Source organism: Chiloscyllium plagiosum, unplaced genomic scaffold, assembly GCF_037043375.1.
Source record: "Chiloscyllium plagiosum isolate Xiang-an unplaced genomic scaffold, Cpla_swu_hap1 HiC_scaffold_7, whole genome shotgun sequence".
Lineage (NCBI taxonomy): Eukaryota > Metazoa > Chordata > Chondrichthyes > Orectolobiformes > Hemiscylliidae > Chiloscyllium > Chiloscyllium plagiosum.
In genome coordinates this window covers 86,304,957-86,323,081 of record NW_028270145.1, presented here as the reverse complement: position 1 = coordinate 86,323,081, position 18,125 = coordinate 86,304,957, and the positions used below count along the sequence as shown (strand labels likewise).

Sequence of the window (18,125 nt, the reverse complement as noted above, 5' to 3'; positions counted from 1 at the left end):
CCTATCTATCTCCATCAGAGGTATGGAGCATGTGGAGCTTGTATCGAAAACACTGGCCTCTTGCAAGCACACACATCCTAAGGGTCCCTGAGACAGCTACTTCTCCCTGAAACATACGCACCAAGACCAACATTACAGTTCCTGTATGCTAACCTCAACTATAAGGGCATGTCTTGAAAAAAATTGTAGTTGTCATTGATAGGGCATATAAGGAAGTATTATATCCGCAGTCATGAATTTAAATGAAATACTGTGTACTGTTCAACAATGTTTTTGTGAGAATCAGTGTCCATGAAACTCATGATTGTATATTGAGACCAAGGGACTATACTAAGGTACTGAATGCCATGTGGTGTTTTCCTTTCATCAAAAATATAAGACTATTTGTTGTTGCACTGCAACCCTCATTCACTTGATTCAGTGTCTGAAGTATTTATTGCTCTCTGTGGTTTGTTTCACATATAAACCTGCTGAGAGAAACACTGTTGAGTACTTTCTGTTCTGTTCTTTTGAAATTGGTGTTCACAGTTAGGGTTTCCTGAAGTTTAAAGAAGACCTAGCATTCCAGACCTGGAAAAGAGCTTGATTTTAAAACGTACAGCTGAAAAGCACCTGAAATCAATTTAAGACAAAAGAAAACCACTGAGGTCTATTGGAAGATAGAAAGCAGCTTATTGTGCAAATCCTTGTGGGAAAGGGTGAGAGGAAAGCAGACGTGTCACCACCCAAGATGATACAGAAACTCTGATAATAAAAATGTGATGAGCTGTGTAGTTTCCCAAGAAAACAAAATTGATCATTTGCAAGCTCCGACAATGAAGAATAAAGATTGTATGTACATGCAGCTCGTAATACTCTTGCAACTTGCTGACAGATCGAGTTGGCTTTGCCTTTCAGTCAAAATGGCAACTGCAAAATAACTTGTGATTATCACACATATTCTATATGTTGAAATGTCCTGCACACATGTATAGAAGAGTATGACAAGTTAAAAACAGACTAAAATACGTATTTTAAACTTCAAAGTCAAATCTTGCCTCTAGAAATTGTGATGACTTTTACCAATGTGGAATGATAATTTATGTCAGAAGTTAGAGAATCAATCTACTATTTCAAAGGAAAACATCCTAAAACTTTAAGATCTGGGGAAGATGTCATGTGGTGTAAGTTTTTCACAGAATCATTTCTGGCACTTTGCTGATGAAGCAAACAGTTCATGGCTGCAGGCATAGCATTATATGAGGAACAAATAGCAGTAGTAAAATACAAAGATTTTGTAACCTAATTCACTGGGTGGGAAAGCAATGTGATCAGTTCAGACACCCAGTTTTACTTCATTTACAGACTGGATGACTGATCTACTTTCTGCCAGATGGGCAAAGGTTAGCATACAGGTTAGAATAGGAATTAGATTTTTTGTCACGTACTCATTGAAGCACAGTGAAAAGTGATTAAAAAGTTAAATATAGTCCTTTTTACTAAAAAGTAGAAAATCAAAGAAATGCAATTAAAAGTTAAACATCGTAGTCTATTTTGGCCTGGCCAAGATGGACTCACGCTCCTCACAGGGGGTCAACTCACAACGCTCCACACACACACACACACACACACTCTCGCTCTCTGGGCTCTAAAATCACCCCCTGCCCTGGGCAGTCAGCTCTTGCTGCCTTGCAGCCTGTTCTGGCTCCCGCCATCTCCTCATGATTTGGAGATGCCGGTGTTGGACTGGGGTGTACAAAGTTAAAAATCACACAACACCAGGTTATAGTCCAACAGGTTTAATTGAAAGCTAGTGTGCTTCCAATTAAACCTGTTGGACTATAACCTGGTGTTGTGTGATTTTTAGCCATCTCCTCAGGCTGTCTATTCTCGCTCTCACCACTGGCCACCTCAGGCTGCATGTTCCTGCTCTCACTGCCACTCGGGCTAACTGCCACCGACATTGGGTCCTCTCTTGCTACCACATTGAGCTCATACTCTTCACACTGGCTCGATCTCCCCCGTGATGATCTTCTCTGCTCTGCACACACTTGCTCCTCACACAAGGCAAGTGGATGAAATGTGTGACCACTGTTCTCTTAAAGCTCAAGCTGTACAGAATGGTAATGGGGGTGGTACTAATGAAGGACAACTCCTGGTATTCACCCACTCACTCTCTTACACTGTCTATCTGCACTGCCAGGGAATCAGGAAGGCTAATGAAATGTTGGCTCTTATTTCAAGCAAGTTGGAGTATGAGAGTAGGGAAGTCTTCTTGCAACTGTACAAACTGTTGGTGAGACCACATCTTGAGTCTTGGGAGCACTTTTGGTCCCCTTCTTTAAGGAAAGATATAATTTCAACAGAGACAGTTCAGAAAAAGTTCAATAGAATGAGCCCTGGTGTGGAAGGATTGTCTTACGAGTAAAGGCTGAACATGTTTGGATTCTAATCACGAGAGTTTTGAAGAATAGGAGGTGGATTAGTGGTGCTGGAAGAGCACAGTAGTTCAGGCAGCATCCGAGGAGCAGTAAAATCGACGTTTCGGGCAAAAGCCCTTCATCAGGAATACAGGCAGAGTGCCTGAAGGGCAGAGAGGATCAATCTCACTGAAAAATATAGGGGTATTATGACAAATGCTGAGAGGCTGTTTCCCCTCATGGGAGAGGAGAAAGTGAGGACTGCAGATGCTGGAGATCAGAGCCAAAAAGTGTGATGGCTGTGTTTTTCCAGCGCCATATGTTTTGACTTCCCACATGGGAGAGTCTAGGATCACAAGGCATCATCTCCAAATGAAGGGATGCCAATTTAAGACTTGAGATGAGGAGAAATTTCTTCTACCCGAGTGTTCTGAGTCTTTGGAACTCTTTGCTAAAGAGAGCAGTGGGGGAAAAGTCCTTGTGAAAATTGAAGCATGAGGTAGATAGATTCATGATCAGTAGATGAATTATGGAATACAGGGAAAATGCAGGGAAGTGGATGTTGGTAGTGTCGGATCAGCCACAATCCTATGGAATGGCACAGCAGGCTCGAGGATCCGAATGGCCTACTTCTGCTCATATTTCTTATGGTCTTATAAGTTGTAATTACCTCCTGACTAAACTGGCTTAAAAAGGCAATTTTCTGAGCTTTTAAAAGAAAATACAAGAATTTTAAGGAATCGAAAGAGGAGATGTGCAATGCCAGTTAGTAAACATGTTACTTTGTACACTTTATAGTCTTTCAAGCATTAGACATTCACAGGAAATGTCTAAAAATATTTAAACAATTCAGCAGTGCTTCTCTTAATTTTTAATGATGACACTTCTTCCGAGATGAATTATAAGTAAGCTACACTTCATTTTCACAGATGGTGTGGTAGGCTTATTTTCCCATGGGATGTTTAAAAATATACATTGTTTACTTTGAAACCTAAAGAGATGTCAAGCACCTATGAGATGCTTTACTCAGCCAGCAGTTAAATTTTATTTTTACTAATTTGTGGTAAAATGACGTCACTTAAAACACTAACATATGTTGCCCTCACTTTGAAATGGGCATCCCAGGATTTTGACCCAGTGTTGCTGATATACTTCACATTGAGAATAACTTGCAACTCCGGGAGAACTCAGATTTAGTATCATTAGTATATGCTGATTTCCCTTGTCCTTTCAGATAGTAGTGATTTTGAAGGTGGGGGCTCACACAGATTGTGAAAAGTTAATCAAAAGGCCTGTCAGGAATTCCAGCTATCGATAATGTTGAGACAATTGAATTCTGTTTAGGCAGTACAAAGTAGACTGACGTAACAGGTCAGTGACTATCTATGCTGGACATTACATGGACCGCATTAGGGATACGTTCTGAGGATTCAAAATGCCACCTCTACATTATCCCTAAAGATGCTACAAGACTTGCTGAGTTTCACCAGTGAAATAACTGCGAAAAGGCTGGTCTCCTGTCACCAAATCACATGTTATTTACATGTGCACAGTCCTTGGGCTCTGACCAGCCAGCTCAAGGACAATCTCTAAACTTGTGAATCTCCTGTTTATATCTGTCAGTCAGGGCTCCCTGTTTGGCTCAGGTTAACCACCCAATCAAGGATTTCAGTCAACGAGATCTACTTGGAGCTGGTTCCAATCACTACAATTAACAATTTCTGTTTTTGTTTCTAACCATAAACATGATCAGATCAGAGTGGTGCTGGAAAAGTGCAGCAGTTCAGGCAGCATCTGAGAAGCAGGAAAATCGACGTTTTGGGCAAAGGCCCTTCATCAGAATGACTGCAGCATCTGCAGTCCTCACTTTTCCCTTATAAACATGATCAGTCTGTAGCAGCTACACTGAAGCAGACAGAAGACTGCCTCAGTGACTGTTTGCCCTCAAAAGTTGAATCAATCTCCTCCATTGCCTCTTCTCAATGCCTTTTACAGCTATTCTAAATATCTTTTCCAAAATGTGCAAAATTACTCTTACTCTTTTACAAAAACTTAATTCAAATGCATCATTTGGAGTATGGATTGTCACTGACCTAATATATTAACTCTATTTTACCCTCTCCACAGTTGCTGTTTGATCTGCCATCGGTTTTTCAGCATCTTCCCTTTTTTTCGCTTCAAAGTTTCAAAATACATCTGTTTTAGTCCGTTATGAATAGTCATAAAGCTCTGATTTTTTTTAAAATGACCCTGATCTTTGCTTTTACTTCAGTTGACCTTTCAGATCTGAGAAATAGTAAACTCAATTCAGAACAATATCTTTTTTTGACCACAAGTAGACTCAAGGGTATTCCTGAAGGAAGCAGTGACCTTGCATCAGAATTGCCAGCGAATTTGTTATCCTTGACAGAATAGAAGAATATGTACTCCTCCTTAACTTCTCATGTCACAAGCTGCAGGCCTCAGTCAGACTAGATGAATAGCTATGTCAAGTAAATAACAGGTATTTGTTGAAAGGTAAGAAATTAATCATGTTACTTATGCTACTCTCATACATCATTTGAAACCAGTTAAAACATGGTAAATCCTGAAAGCTGTCAGCAGCAGTTCCATTTTTGCATTCAAAGTTTTCTTGAAGACAAACAGAGAATTTGAGGGTTCACTGAGGAGGCCTATGTTTTTCTCTGACTAAGTACAGTTGAACACACAATCCCAAATATTGCACATGTACTTGTTGCTACATAATGGGAGAACAATTGTCTCCATTATGCCCAAAATCTGAAATAAAATGCTCAGCAGATCAGCACACATCTATGGAAAGAAAAACAAAATAAAGTTTCTCTTTATAGATGTTATCTAATCTGCTGTGCCCTTCCAGTTTTGTTTTAAATTACAGATTTCTAGCATCCACAGGATTCTGCTTTAACATTTTCAAGATCTAGGTGCTTCAGCTTGCAAATGGAGAAATTTATACATCATGTTGTAGCTGGATTGCCGTGGTCATGTGATCTCTAACTCTGGTATAAATGCTTTCACTTTAGCTTCCAGCTGCTAATAATCACCCATTATTTGAAACATGATTCGAGAAGTGTCCCACTGAAATTGTATGGAATTTCAGAGTCATAAGTCTGCCAACTACTGTGTAAATTAATTTTAAAAAGAATTCAAACCAGAGTTATTCAAATTTGAATTTCTGGATGATCCAGAATTACCGTGAATGTTCCACTTGCTACTGCTATGTAAATGAAAGAAGCTGTGAGATGGAGTTAGCTTGTCCTTTCCATTCAGTGAAATAATTATGATATAGCTGCAGAATGAAACAAACAATATGCGCAAAAAAAGAGTCGCAACAGTCATCAGCATTGGGGACAAAATAATATGAAATGTGTTGCACTCTCGATTTCACTGAGGAGTAAGGAATGCAGATTACCAGATATTTTCAAAGCCTTTCATGTACATTTTGAACCCCATTTTGACACTTATGAATGAATTGTGTTTAGCATCAGAACACAGGGAAGAGTTTGCTCCACAACTTCATGAGTCTTACCAAACTGATCAGTTATGTGACAGCACTGACATCTCGCTCAATCCTGTCAGTTTGAACAAATGGAAGATAGTGTCATCAAAGAACAAAGAACAAAGAAAGTTTACAGCCCAGGAACAGGTCCTTCGGCCCTCCAAGCCTGAGCCGATCCAAATCCACTGTCTAAACCTGTCGCCCAATTCCGAAGCATCTGTATACCTCTGCTCCCCATCAACTCGTGCACCTGTCCAGATGCATCTTAAATGAATCTACTTTGCCTGCCTCTACTACCTCTGCTGGCAATGCATTCCAGGCACCTACCACCCATCAGAGATATAAGCAATCCCATGATGAACATGCATCACCTGGGATAAAATATATTACTCTCAAGAAGTCTAGTAACATGCACAGAAGCTCTTACAGTTCATCAGCTAGATAGCATATTAAAAAGAGTACAGACAAAGTGTTAGATGATGGTGAGAGAGACAATCCAGGACAAATAGAAACAAATTATTAGAAAAAAAAGGAAAAACAACTTGCAGAGAAGAAAGAATGAGGCCTGAAGGCATGGTGGAAATGTTGAGCAGGACATCACATAATGTCAAAGAAGCCTGTTTAGTGAGTGGAAAGTAGCGCTCTAACTGCAGGAAGCTGAAAAAACTTTACACACAAGTGCTGAGCTAGAAAGAATCAAAACTAGTCTATAATAATGACTGCTGGAGACAGGTTAGCTGATGATTCTGATAAATCACTATACACCATACAACAGATTGATATCATCAGTTTTAAGGTGATAAATGGATTGTGACTGTTAAAATGATGACTGCAAAAGAAGAGCATCAAGTGAATGTGAACTGTTAAATCGACACCAGTATTTCAAGCAGCATCATGAGCTTCACAGACCGGTGCAGATTGGCGCAAGATGAAGACACAGAAATGAAGCCCACAAAAGTTTGTTTAAGGCTAGATGATCAAATAATGCTCATGTCAACAGGTCAAATGAGCTTACCTATAGTAAATGATTTTTTAAAAACAAATGTGGTGAAAACTCTCTCTCTCTATCTATCTATCTATCTATATCTATATATATATGTTACAGGTACCAATAATGAAAAGAAGCAAAATGACACATTTTGGTGATTAAATAAAAACATTTGTGCTTTTGATAAGGCTCATGGAGATGCACTCCACTTCCCGCTCCTCCGCCCTTGAATCCCGCCCCTCCAATCGCCACCAGGACAGAACCCCACTGGTCCTCACCTACCACCCCACCAACCTGCAGATACATCGTATCATCCTTCGTCATTTCTGCCACCTCCAAACAGACCCCACCACCAAGGATATATTTCACTCCCCTCCCCTATCACCATTCCGGAAAGACCACTCTCTCCGTGACTCCCTCGTCAGGTTCACACCCGCCCCCCCCATCAATCCAACCTCCACTCCTGGCACCTTCCCCTGCAACCGCAAGAAATGCAAAACTTGCGCCCACACCTTCCCCCTCACTTCCCTCCAAGGCCCCAAGGGATCCTTCCATATCCGTCACAAATTCACCTGCACCTCCACACATATCATTTACTGCATCCGCTGCACCCAATGTAGCCTCCTCTACATTAGGGAGACAGGCCGCCTACTTGCGGAACGTTTCAGAGAACACCCCTGGGACACCCGCACCAACCAACCCAACCGCCCTGTGGCTGAACACTTTAACTCCCCCTCCCACTCCGCCAAGGACATGCAGGTCCTTGGCCTCCTCCATCGCCAGACCATGGCAACACAACGCCTGGAGGAAGAGCGCCTCATCTTCTGCCTAGGAACCCTCCAACCACAAGGGATGAATGCAGATTTCTCCAGCTTTCTCATTTCCCCTCCCCCCACCTTATCTCAGTCCCAACCCTCAGACACAGCACCACCTTCTTGACCTGCAATCTTCTTCCCGACCTCTCCGGCCTATCACCCTCACCTTAAACCTCCTTCCACGTATTGCATTCCCAACTCCCCTCCCCCAAGTCCCTCCTCCCTACCTTTTATCTTAGCCTGCTTGGCACACCCTCCTCATTCCTGAAGAAGGGCTTATGCCCGAAACGTCGATTCTCCTGCTCCTTGGATGCTGCCCGATCTGCTGCGCTTTTCCAGCAACACATTTCTCAGCTCTGATCTCCATCATCTACAGTCCTCACTTTCTCCTAAATAAAATCCATTGCCAGAGGTCTAACTGATACCCAAAGATGATGTTGGAGTCGCTGAAACTTTCTTCAAATGTGTGCATAATTCAAAAGAAATGTTTCATAAATCTTTTTTTTAATTGAGGCTTAAAAGCAGACCTGAAAATAAGCATTTATAACACAGTCAGCCCATAAAGAAGTTGAGGCTGAAGGAGTTCCAAAAAGGATATTATGATACTTTGGATTCCTGATGAGGTAGAGGAGCCATTTTCACAGACCTGCAAATGAAGGTTCATCAGATAGTAGTACAGGCCAGGTATTGTACAGAGATACTGCAAGTACCAAATGAAATTCCTATGGTGTAGCTTTAAGGGAAAGTCAAGCATTGACAAATCTGTATTTTATCAAGCCAATTCTTCATAAGGACATAACACATTGCTGTAAAATGTCCCATTCTTGTCAGGTAGTAGGAAAACCTCAACATATAATCAAACTGACACCTTTACTATACATAGGAGAAAGTGAGGACTGCAGATGCTGGAGATCAGAATGGAGAAGTTGGAGGGTTCCCAGTCGGAAGATAAGTTGGAGGGTTCCCAGTCGGAACCACAGGGGATGAACTTGGACTTCACCAGTTTCTTCATCCCCCCTCCCCCCACCTTGTCTCAGCCGAATATCTCCAGCCCGGCACCGCCTTCCTGACCTGCAGTCTTCTTCTTGACCTCTCCGCCTCCATCCTACTCCGACCTATCACCCTCACCTTGACCTCTTTCCACCTATCACATTTCCAACGCCCCTCCTCCAAGTCCCTCCTCCCTACCTTTTATCTTCTCCTGCTGAACACTCTCTGCTTATTCCTGAAGAAGGGCCTGTGCCCGAAACGTCGAATCTCCTGTTCCCTGGATGCTGCCTGACCTGCTGTGCTGTTCCAGCAATAAAGTTTCAACTGCAATATTAGTTTGTCAACCTGATGAGCTGACCAGATTCTCCATAAATTATAGAAAGGCATATACAGCAATAAAATCAGTGTCTCATTTCTTTTGAAAATGAATTATTACAGCAGGGATACTGGAAAGTACAATCAACAGAGAGCTAAAGAAATATCAGATTTTAAAGCATCAAAAAGATTGTATCAAAGGTGAGTCATGCCATTTGAATTTATCCAGGATCTTAGGACATCTTAGGACAATGACAAGTGTTTCAAAGAACAGTGAAAATAAAGGCAAAACTAGAATTCCCTGTTCCGAAAAATAGATGTGAACCATGATATCTTCGAGGAATTGTGGTTTTTATTGGAAATTTGTGCTAAGCTTTATCTCATTAGTTGTACATCTCACTGATTGATTATGAAAACAGGCAAGGTCACAAGAGTGACAAAAGCTTTTTAGGAATCTGAAGACAATTCTAACAAATGGATTGGTGTTGTCAATCTCAATTTCACAAATCTTTTAGAATGATGATGTCAGTGATTGAGGGTGGGTTTGACCTTTTTCAGTCAATTAGTATTATCAAGCAGAGAGAAACCTGAAAGGTACTTTTCTAAGAAAATGATTCTAACATAAATAAGGAAACTTTGGAAGTGTTACTAGCCTTTAAACATTTCAAAATTTATGTCCACCACAAACATAAAGTAATTGCCTGAATTGAGGAGTTGCACTTCTGAACAGGAAATTTGCTGATGTCACTCAGCTCTTAAGAAGGGTGACAGAAGGAAGCCAAGGAACTTCAAACCAGTTAGCTTGATGTCTGTGGTGGTGAATTTGGTGGTGTGTACAATCAAGGATAGGATAACTGATCATCTCACAAAATTTTAGTTATTCAAGGAGAGTCAACATGGATTCACGAAGGCAATCTCTGACAAATCTCAGAGTTTTTTGAAGACGTGACAAAGGTGGTGAAGAGAGGTAAACCAATGGATGTTGTTTAAATGGGCTTTCAGAAGGCTTTTGATAAAGTCCCACACAAGACTGTTAGCTGGGGAGGAAGCTCATGGAATTGAGGGCAAATTATTGATATGGATAGGAAATTGGTTGAGTCACAGGAAACATCCAGTTGGAATAATGACACTCACATTGGCAGGACATTACTAGTGTTATTCCACAGGAATTGTGTTGGGGCCTCAATTATTTACAATAGTTATTCACGGCTTTGATATGTGTGAGGTAATGCATGTCAAACTGAAAAAGGGATAGATCAGAGTATTTTTTTAGAAGGCATAAGGTTGAATATAGTGCAAGCCTAATGAGATTTGGTATTCAGGGGTTAAAATACCACAAACAGTACTGAACATCGTCAAGAATGCTAATGAAATGCTGGCCCTCAGATCTGAATGGCGAAAATATAGACCTGCAGATGTTACGTTGCAGTTACAATAAAACTATTTAGACCCAACTTGAAGTACTGCGAGCAGCTTTGGACAGCACACCTCAGGAAGGAAGTTTGGAGGACCTTCACTGCAGGGGTACATGAATGATACCTGGACCTCAGGGATTAAATTATGAGGAGAGATTTGCCAGTCAGGGCCTTATTTTCTAGATTTTGGAGGTTTAAGGGTCTTAAGGATATTAAAAGGAAAGGCAGGATAGATAAAAATAAATTATTCCCACTGGTTGAAGATTCTAGATTCATGGGGCATAGTTTAAATATTAGGGCTAGGCCAATTAGGAAAGATGTTAGAAAGCATATCTACATTGAAAGAGTAGAAGAGATTTGGAACTCTCTTCCTCAAATGGCAGTCAACGCTAATTTAATTGTTAAAGTTAAATCTGAGATTAACAAATTTTAACTTTTATCAGTGGCAGTATGGCTCAGTGGTTAGCACAGCTGTCTCACAGTGCCAGGGGCCCAGGTTTGATTCTGGCCTGGGGTGACTGTCTGTGTGGAGTTGGTACATTCTCCCCATGTCTGTGTGGGTTTCCACCCACAATCCAAAGAAGTACAGGAGAGGTAAATTGGCCATGTTAGATTATCCATAGCATTCAGGAGTGTGTACGTTAGGTGCATTAGTCAGGGGAAATGCAGAATAATAGGGTAGGGGAATGGGTCTGAGTGCATTACTCAGTGGAGTCATTTTGGGCCTGATGGTCTGTTTTCACACTATAGGGATTCTTAAAAAAAATATAAGCAAGGGTTTCAAGGCATATGGGCCCAAGGTAGATATATGGAGTTAGGTCACAGACCAGCCATGATCTTATTGAATGACAGAGCAGGCTTAAGGGGCTGAATGGCCTATTGCTGTTCCTATGTTCCTATATTCTACCACAAACTGACAATCGTCTCTTAATAATTGTAGGGAAATTCAAAACCTGAAATGTCAGACTAGTTCAATAGAACTTTTTAATTCAATTATAATATAACAAATGTTCATATCACTGGAAAAGAGAATATAGTGCTATCAAGAATATAACAATGACAGAATAGTTTGAAGATTTTTGAAGATTGACAAGGAATTGTATGAATCCAAGATAAAGAGTGAGGGCATCATTGAATATAATTGTTTTGTGTTCCATAATTACGCATACCTACATTGTGTCATGAAATGCATTTGGAAATGACATTTCATCTTAAAAGTGTGGATGTACATAAATAGCACATATTTCCAAGTTAGCAGAATATGGAGCTGGTCAGACAATATTGGGTTGAAGAAAGATTTATCATGGGATTTCTATGAAAAGTTAAAAGGTCAAAGAGAAGATGGCTTACAACTCAAGTAAAATCAAAGTATTGCAGATGCTTGAAATTTGAAATAATAAAATCAGAAAGTACAGAAGAAACCCAGCAGGTATGTCAGCATCTCTGGTGGGAGAAACAGAGTTAATATTTTGAAAGTTCTGAAGAAGTGCCTTTGGTCTCAAAGGATTATGTCCTTTAGAAGTTGTGCACTACTCTTCTCTCAGCTTTTAATGCTTCTATGTTTTGCACCATTTATAAATTTTAAAATGATGTTTTTACAACATGGTTTAGTTTATTCCTGATAATTGGGAAAAGCAAAAGTCCTAATATTTGCCATTGGAGAACTCCACAATAAACCATTTCCCAGTCTGAAAGATCATAGAATTCCTACAGTGTGGAAACAGGCCTTTCAGCCTAACAAGTTCACACTGACCCTCCAAAGACTAACCCAACCAAACCCGTTCCCCTACCCTACATTTTTACCCCTGACTAATGCACCTAAACTACACTTCCCTGAACACCATGGACAATTTAGCATGGCCAACTTACCTAATCTGCACATATTTAGATTGTAGGAGGAAACCAGAGCACCCAGAAGAAATCCACAAAGACACGGGCAAAACGTGCAAACTTCACACGGACAGTTGCCCGAGGCTGGAATCAAACCTGGGTCCCTGGCACTGTGAGGCAGCAGTGCTAACCACCGAGCCACCATGCTGCCAGTAACTATGTCCAGTAACTAATTGTTTCCTATCAAGCAGGCAATGTAATACCCATGTCTCTACTGTCCCTTTTATTCTATGTTCTTAAACCTTGCTTGCAAATCTGTTCTGTGGCATTGCATCTGAAAGTCAATATATAGCATATCAATATCATTACCCTGATCAATCACATTATCTCCCCAAAAACTTTTGTGAGTTGATTAAATGAAATTTCCATCTATCTTTTCATAATTAACCCTTATTTATGCATGCTGATGCAAAACATAATAGCTCTGACAGAGCTAACTTTATAGACTACATGAAGCAGCACCTGATGTGATGCTGTTTTATAGTTTTTGGATGGGGAAATCAAGATCCTAATGCAGACAGATGCATCATCATGGACTCCTGATAGTCCAATTATTATGTAACACAAGCCAATGATTTGTAACTATTGTTACGCTTCTCATTAAGAATGGTTTATCATCTACAATGCAAAAATAGGCCTTTATATACAGTTTAGAAAGGAAGATTAGAAGGTTCTTCTGGTGCAGCAGCAGTGTCTCTACATCTGGGCCAGGAGGCCTCAGCTTAAGTATCATTTTCTCCAAAGGTGGGCTATATCCTGTGTGAGCAGATTGATTCGGAAAATATCCAGAAAGGAGAATTGGTGGCAGCACTGTCTCTCAACCATCAGTTCCTAGTGGTTGTTGCTGCAACAATTACAACACATAATTCTGTCCTAAATTATTGTTGATATTTCTCTACCATAGGGTTGGTGTGGAATTGCTTGGCTTATAATTGCATTTCTTTTATCAATGAACTCACCTTCCCTGCATTCTACAGCAAAGAGTTCCCAACTTGAGTGAAAAAATTCTCACCTCTCTGCCAAAAGGGGAGCCCCAGTTTAAAACAATACCCCCTAGCTTTAGACTCACCCCAAGAGAAAAGCATCATTTTAAGATGTAGTCTCACCAATGTTCTGTATAACTGAACCAGAACAACCCTCTTTTCATAATAAAGGGTACCATTACAATAGCTGCTAAACCATCTGGACACTTCTTCACCTTAGAATTCTGCAATCATTCTCCATTTAGGCAACTTGCTCTTTTTGAAATTCTTCCTACCAAAGTGAACAACTTCACACTTTCTCGTAGATGTTCCGCATGCCAGACCTTTGCCCACTCATTTGATCTACCCATATTCCTGCGACTGCCTTATAACTTCTTCGCAATTAGTGTGGCTCACATTAATCCAAGAATCGTGTCTCAAGGTGCATATTTTCTCATTGGACTAGAAACGTACGCTAAGGAAACTTCTTCTGACATACTTCAGTTACTGTCTCCTTCATACCCCATTTATGCTCATATTCCAATTATATCCAAATCAGTAAAATCCTCCATTATAACCATGCTATAACTCTTGCACTCTGTAATTTCCTTGCAGATACATTTGTCTGCATCCTCTCACTTCCCATTTCTATATTTTCAAAGTAGAAATTTTAAGATATTTAGTTGCTCCCAAGTTTACATATTGATTCAAATAATTTCCAATGCCTCATTTGACTACTTTTGCACCCTTGTCCTTTTTTAAAAGTATGTCACTTATTTATGTGGGTGATATTTGCTTCCTAGCAATTGGACTCAACAGGCAAATAAATATTATGGCAACTCAGAGGCTAGGAATTCAACATCGAGTGATACACCTGCTGATTCCTCAAAGCCTGTCCACCATCTAGAACTGAAAATGTGTTGCTGGAAAAGCGCAGCAGGTCAGGCAGCATCCAAAGAACAGGAGAATCGACGTTTCGGGCATAAGCCCTTCTTCAGGAATGAGGAAAGTGTGTCCAGCAGGCTAAGATAAAAGGTAGGGGGGAGGGACTTGGGGGAGGGGCTTTGGAAATGCGATAGGTGGAGGGAGGTCAAGGTGAGGGTGATAGGCCGGAGTGGGGTGGGGGCGGAGAGGTCAGGAAGAAGATTGCAGTTTAGGAAGGCAGTGCTGAGTTCGAGGGATTTGACTGAGACAAGGTGGGGGGAGGGGAAATGAGGAAACTGGAGAAGGGGGGAACCACCATCTAGAAGTCAAGAGTGTGAAAGAATGCTCTTCACTTGCCTGGATGAATGCAGGAGCTCCAATGATACTCAAGAAAGTTGACCCCACCCAGGACAAGGTAGGTGGTTTGATTTATACCCTATCCATCAACGTAAATAAGGGCTTCATCCAACAGCTGCAAACATGGCAAAAGTATGCACCATGTACAAGCTTGTTAGAAATTGGGGTCCCTTTAAAACTCTGTTATTTTATTATTCCATATTGAGTATTTTCTGAGTAACATGTGACTTCATCTAACTGTGTTACAATTGTAATTAGTCTTGTGAACTTTTATTTTGCACCTGTAGTGTCCCTATCTCTGGTCTTGGAGGCCTAGGTTCAAGTTCCATCTGTTGCAGAGGTGTGCCATAAATGCCTGAACAGGTTGATTAAAATAGCTAATGTCCAGCTTTCTACAAGTGTAAATAAAAGGTCTATCAGATGCCAGATTACCTTATTATGAATGCGATGTTTTGGAAAACAAGAAATTTTTGTTCTGAGAAGGAATGAAAAGTTGGCTTCAAATGGAAATGGACAAGGGAACAACATTGATTTGACCTCACATGTAAATGCTCCATGGTCACTGGCCAAAAGGATTTAGATAATTGATTGCCATAATGTAAACTATCACACCCTAGAAAGTGAGTATATCAGCAAGTGCTCAGGAGCAGGCAATGGTCCTCATCAAGTAGTCCTTATAGGTGGCAATCCTCACCAGGGACCTATGTTCGCCAGATGGAAGATGGATCTGAAGAAGAGGACCAAGACACAGGGAAGAGTTTCCCAACACTTTGGCTAGAGCCCAGATTTTGCCTTCACAACATTATTGAGACCAATACATTCCACACCAAAGCCTGTGTGTCATCTGACATCAATGCAACATCCCTAATTATTACAATTGCAAAATTTCTTTGTTTAATTAACTCATGTATCATATCTAAACTGCTACTTCTTATCAAGCTCAATAAACTGGCTAAAAATTTCTTACTAAGGTCAACGGATAACTGTAATCATGAACATTCATTACACTGCAACAATTATCACAGGTCTGATAGCACATTCCATACTCATGACCTTCACCACCAGAAGCACAAGGTGAAGGGAAACAATATCACCGACAAGATTTCCTCCAAACCAAACAATATTATGAATTTGAATTATTGTTCAATTTTTGATGTAAAATTGGGTGGGATGAAGTTGGCACTATACCCAATATCCACTCACCGCCTTTCTGATTTTACTCACCACTGAGGAGTGATTTCACATTACCATTCAAGTCTTTAAATGGTCAGTCAATGGCCATTTAAGGACCTGCAACTGCCATAATTGGGATTTTACTTGGGTGGGAAGGGTTAATGTCATCACCTGCCAGCTTTATTGTGACCTGATGGGCAGTCTCTCCTATTTGGAAATCCATTTTCCAATAAACACTTTCTGCATGTGATCTCCCTAGCCCTGAAATGGCCAGCTCCCATATTCTCACTGAGGAGGCCAAGTTGGCAAGTCCAGTCGAACTGGAAAGCAGTGGAGTTGTGATAATGTCACTGGGATAGTAATCCATAATCCTAGGCTAATGTTCTGGGTATACTGGTTGGAATATTGCTGTGACAGACAGCGAATTTGAATTCAATAAAATGTCTAGAATCAAAAATCACTGTCAATTGATCTTTAAAAAAATAATGTCTGGTTCACTAATATCCTTTAGGGAATTAAATCTGTCATCCTTACCTGGTCTGGGCTACAAGTGACTTCAAACCCTTAACAGTGTGGTTGACTCTGAAGTATCCTCTAAAATGGCCCTGACATGCCACAGAGATCAATGGGCAACTTGGGATATGCAATAAATAATGATTCAGTCAGCAATGCTCATATCTGTGATTGAATTTTTAAAAACTTGCCTTTGCTTTAAGAAAAAAATCTGGGTTTACCTTAAGCCAAACCCTAGAACTACCTCTAATTATGGGTCCATGGCACTTCTTCTTCAGGGAAGATCTGTAGCTCTAGCATTGTCTACCGCTCCCTGTGATACTGCTCTGATTTGAGACTACTTACTAATCAAATGCAGCAATTCTCAGACCTGTTGGACAAGGGCATATTGGAAAGAGCTGGGAGTTCATTACTAGATGAGCATAGAAGTTTACCATTGAACCAATTAATTGTCTCCTGGCCATCAATTTGTTGCATGATGATCTAGTCAAACACAGGTGGGCTCAAATCCATTCTTTAAGAATGAGCTGGAGTGGAATTGTTGAAATAATGACACCGCTTAAAATTCAGCTTATATTTTCTTTCCTTCATTATTACTGGATCAAAAATCAGGAGCTTTCTTCCCTTCCAGCACTACAGGTGTACTTATGCCAATGGACTGCAGCAGTTCAAGAAAGTGGTTAACCATCACCATCTCAAGGGCTACTTCGGGTCTACAATAAAAGTTAACCTATACTGCAATACTCACATCCCATGAAAGAATAATAGTTTTCAAGCAGATTCACATTGCTCAAACATTTTACAGCTATTATTTGCCTTTCTGTGGGAGGAGCCATTATATCTGATATCTGTGACCTTTATCCCCTTCTTTGCCTCACACTGCACTGTAAAGGTATTTGCTTATGTTCCATTTTCCAGCTAAAACATAACTTTATCTTATCTGTTTTCAGAAATTGAGGAACTTATTGTGTATTTTCGACATTAAACTTGAGTTGATTGGTTTGACTCACCTTAGCGTGTCCTGCCCTTGTTATCGAAAGCATGTCAAACAGCTGTCCAGTGTAATATTGTACTCCACAGAACAGAATCACAGAGATGCTGTCACCTTCTTTTTCTATTGTAGATAAAATATTTTCACTTCTCAGGGTTTCTTCTCCCTAAAAACAAACAACTGATTATGCTTTTTGATGGTAAAGTTAAATAACAAAATTGTAGTTCATACAGTCATTGAAAGTTTAAAATATTTTTCAGTTTAATGTGGAAAACATGTCCAGGATTTCAACACAATTCCAAAAATTATGGCCTTTGGAAAACTTCAAGTGCTTCAGAAAATTTAACATCTTCCACTGTCAGTCATTCTCTTCCAAAATATATTACAAGCTTCCAATACATGTCTGATATTTATGAAAAGAAAGATAAAGACTTTCCTATCTGTCAAATTAAAGCATTCTAAATTGTGCTTTACTCTTCTGTAAAGCAAAATCACAAAGATTATTTTCTTCAAACACTTAAATAGAAAAAAAATGAGGGGTATGGATAGCGTAAACTGGCAAAGTCTTTTCCCTGGGGTTGGGGAGTCCAGAACTAGAGGGCATAGGTTTAGGGTGAGAGGGGAAAGATATAAAAGAGACCTAAGGGGCAATTTTTTCACACAGAGGGTGATACGGGTATGGAATGAGCTGCCAGAGGAAGTGGCGGAGGCTGGTACAATTGCAACATTTAAGAGGCATTTGGATGGGTAAATGAATAGGAAGGGTTTGGAGGGATATGGGCCGGGTGCTGGCAGGTGGAACTAGACTGGGTTGGGATATTTGGTCGGCATGGACGGCTTGGACCGATGGGTCTGTTTCCGTGCTGTACATCTTTA

General features: G+C 40.4%; 1 protein-coding gene across 4 annotated transcripts in view; it reads right to left on the bottom strand.

Moving 5' to 3' along the window:
• The window catches only part of kynu (kynureninase), a 220,913-nt gene that overhangs the window by 69,901 nt on the left and 132,887 nt on the right, over nucleotides 1-18,125 (bottom strand). For all 4 annotated transcript variants that reach the window (XM_087989228.1, XM_043694093.2, XM_043694092.2 and 1 more), the window contains one exon: nucleotides 17,269-17,415. In XM_087989228.1, coding sequence (XP_087845354.1) covers nucleotides 17,269-17,415 — 147 coding nt within the window. The remainder of the gene's footprint in view (nucleotides 1-17,268; nucleotides 17,416-18,125) is intronic.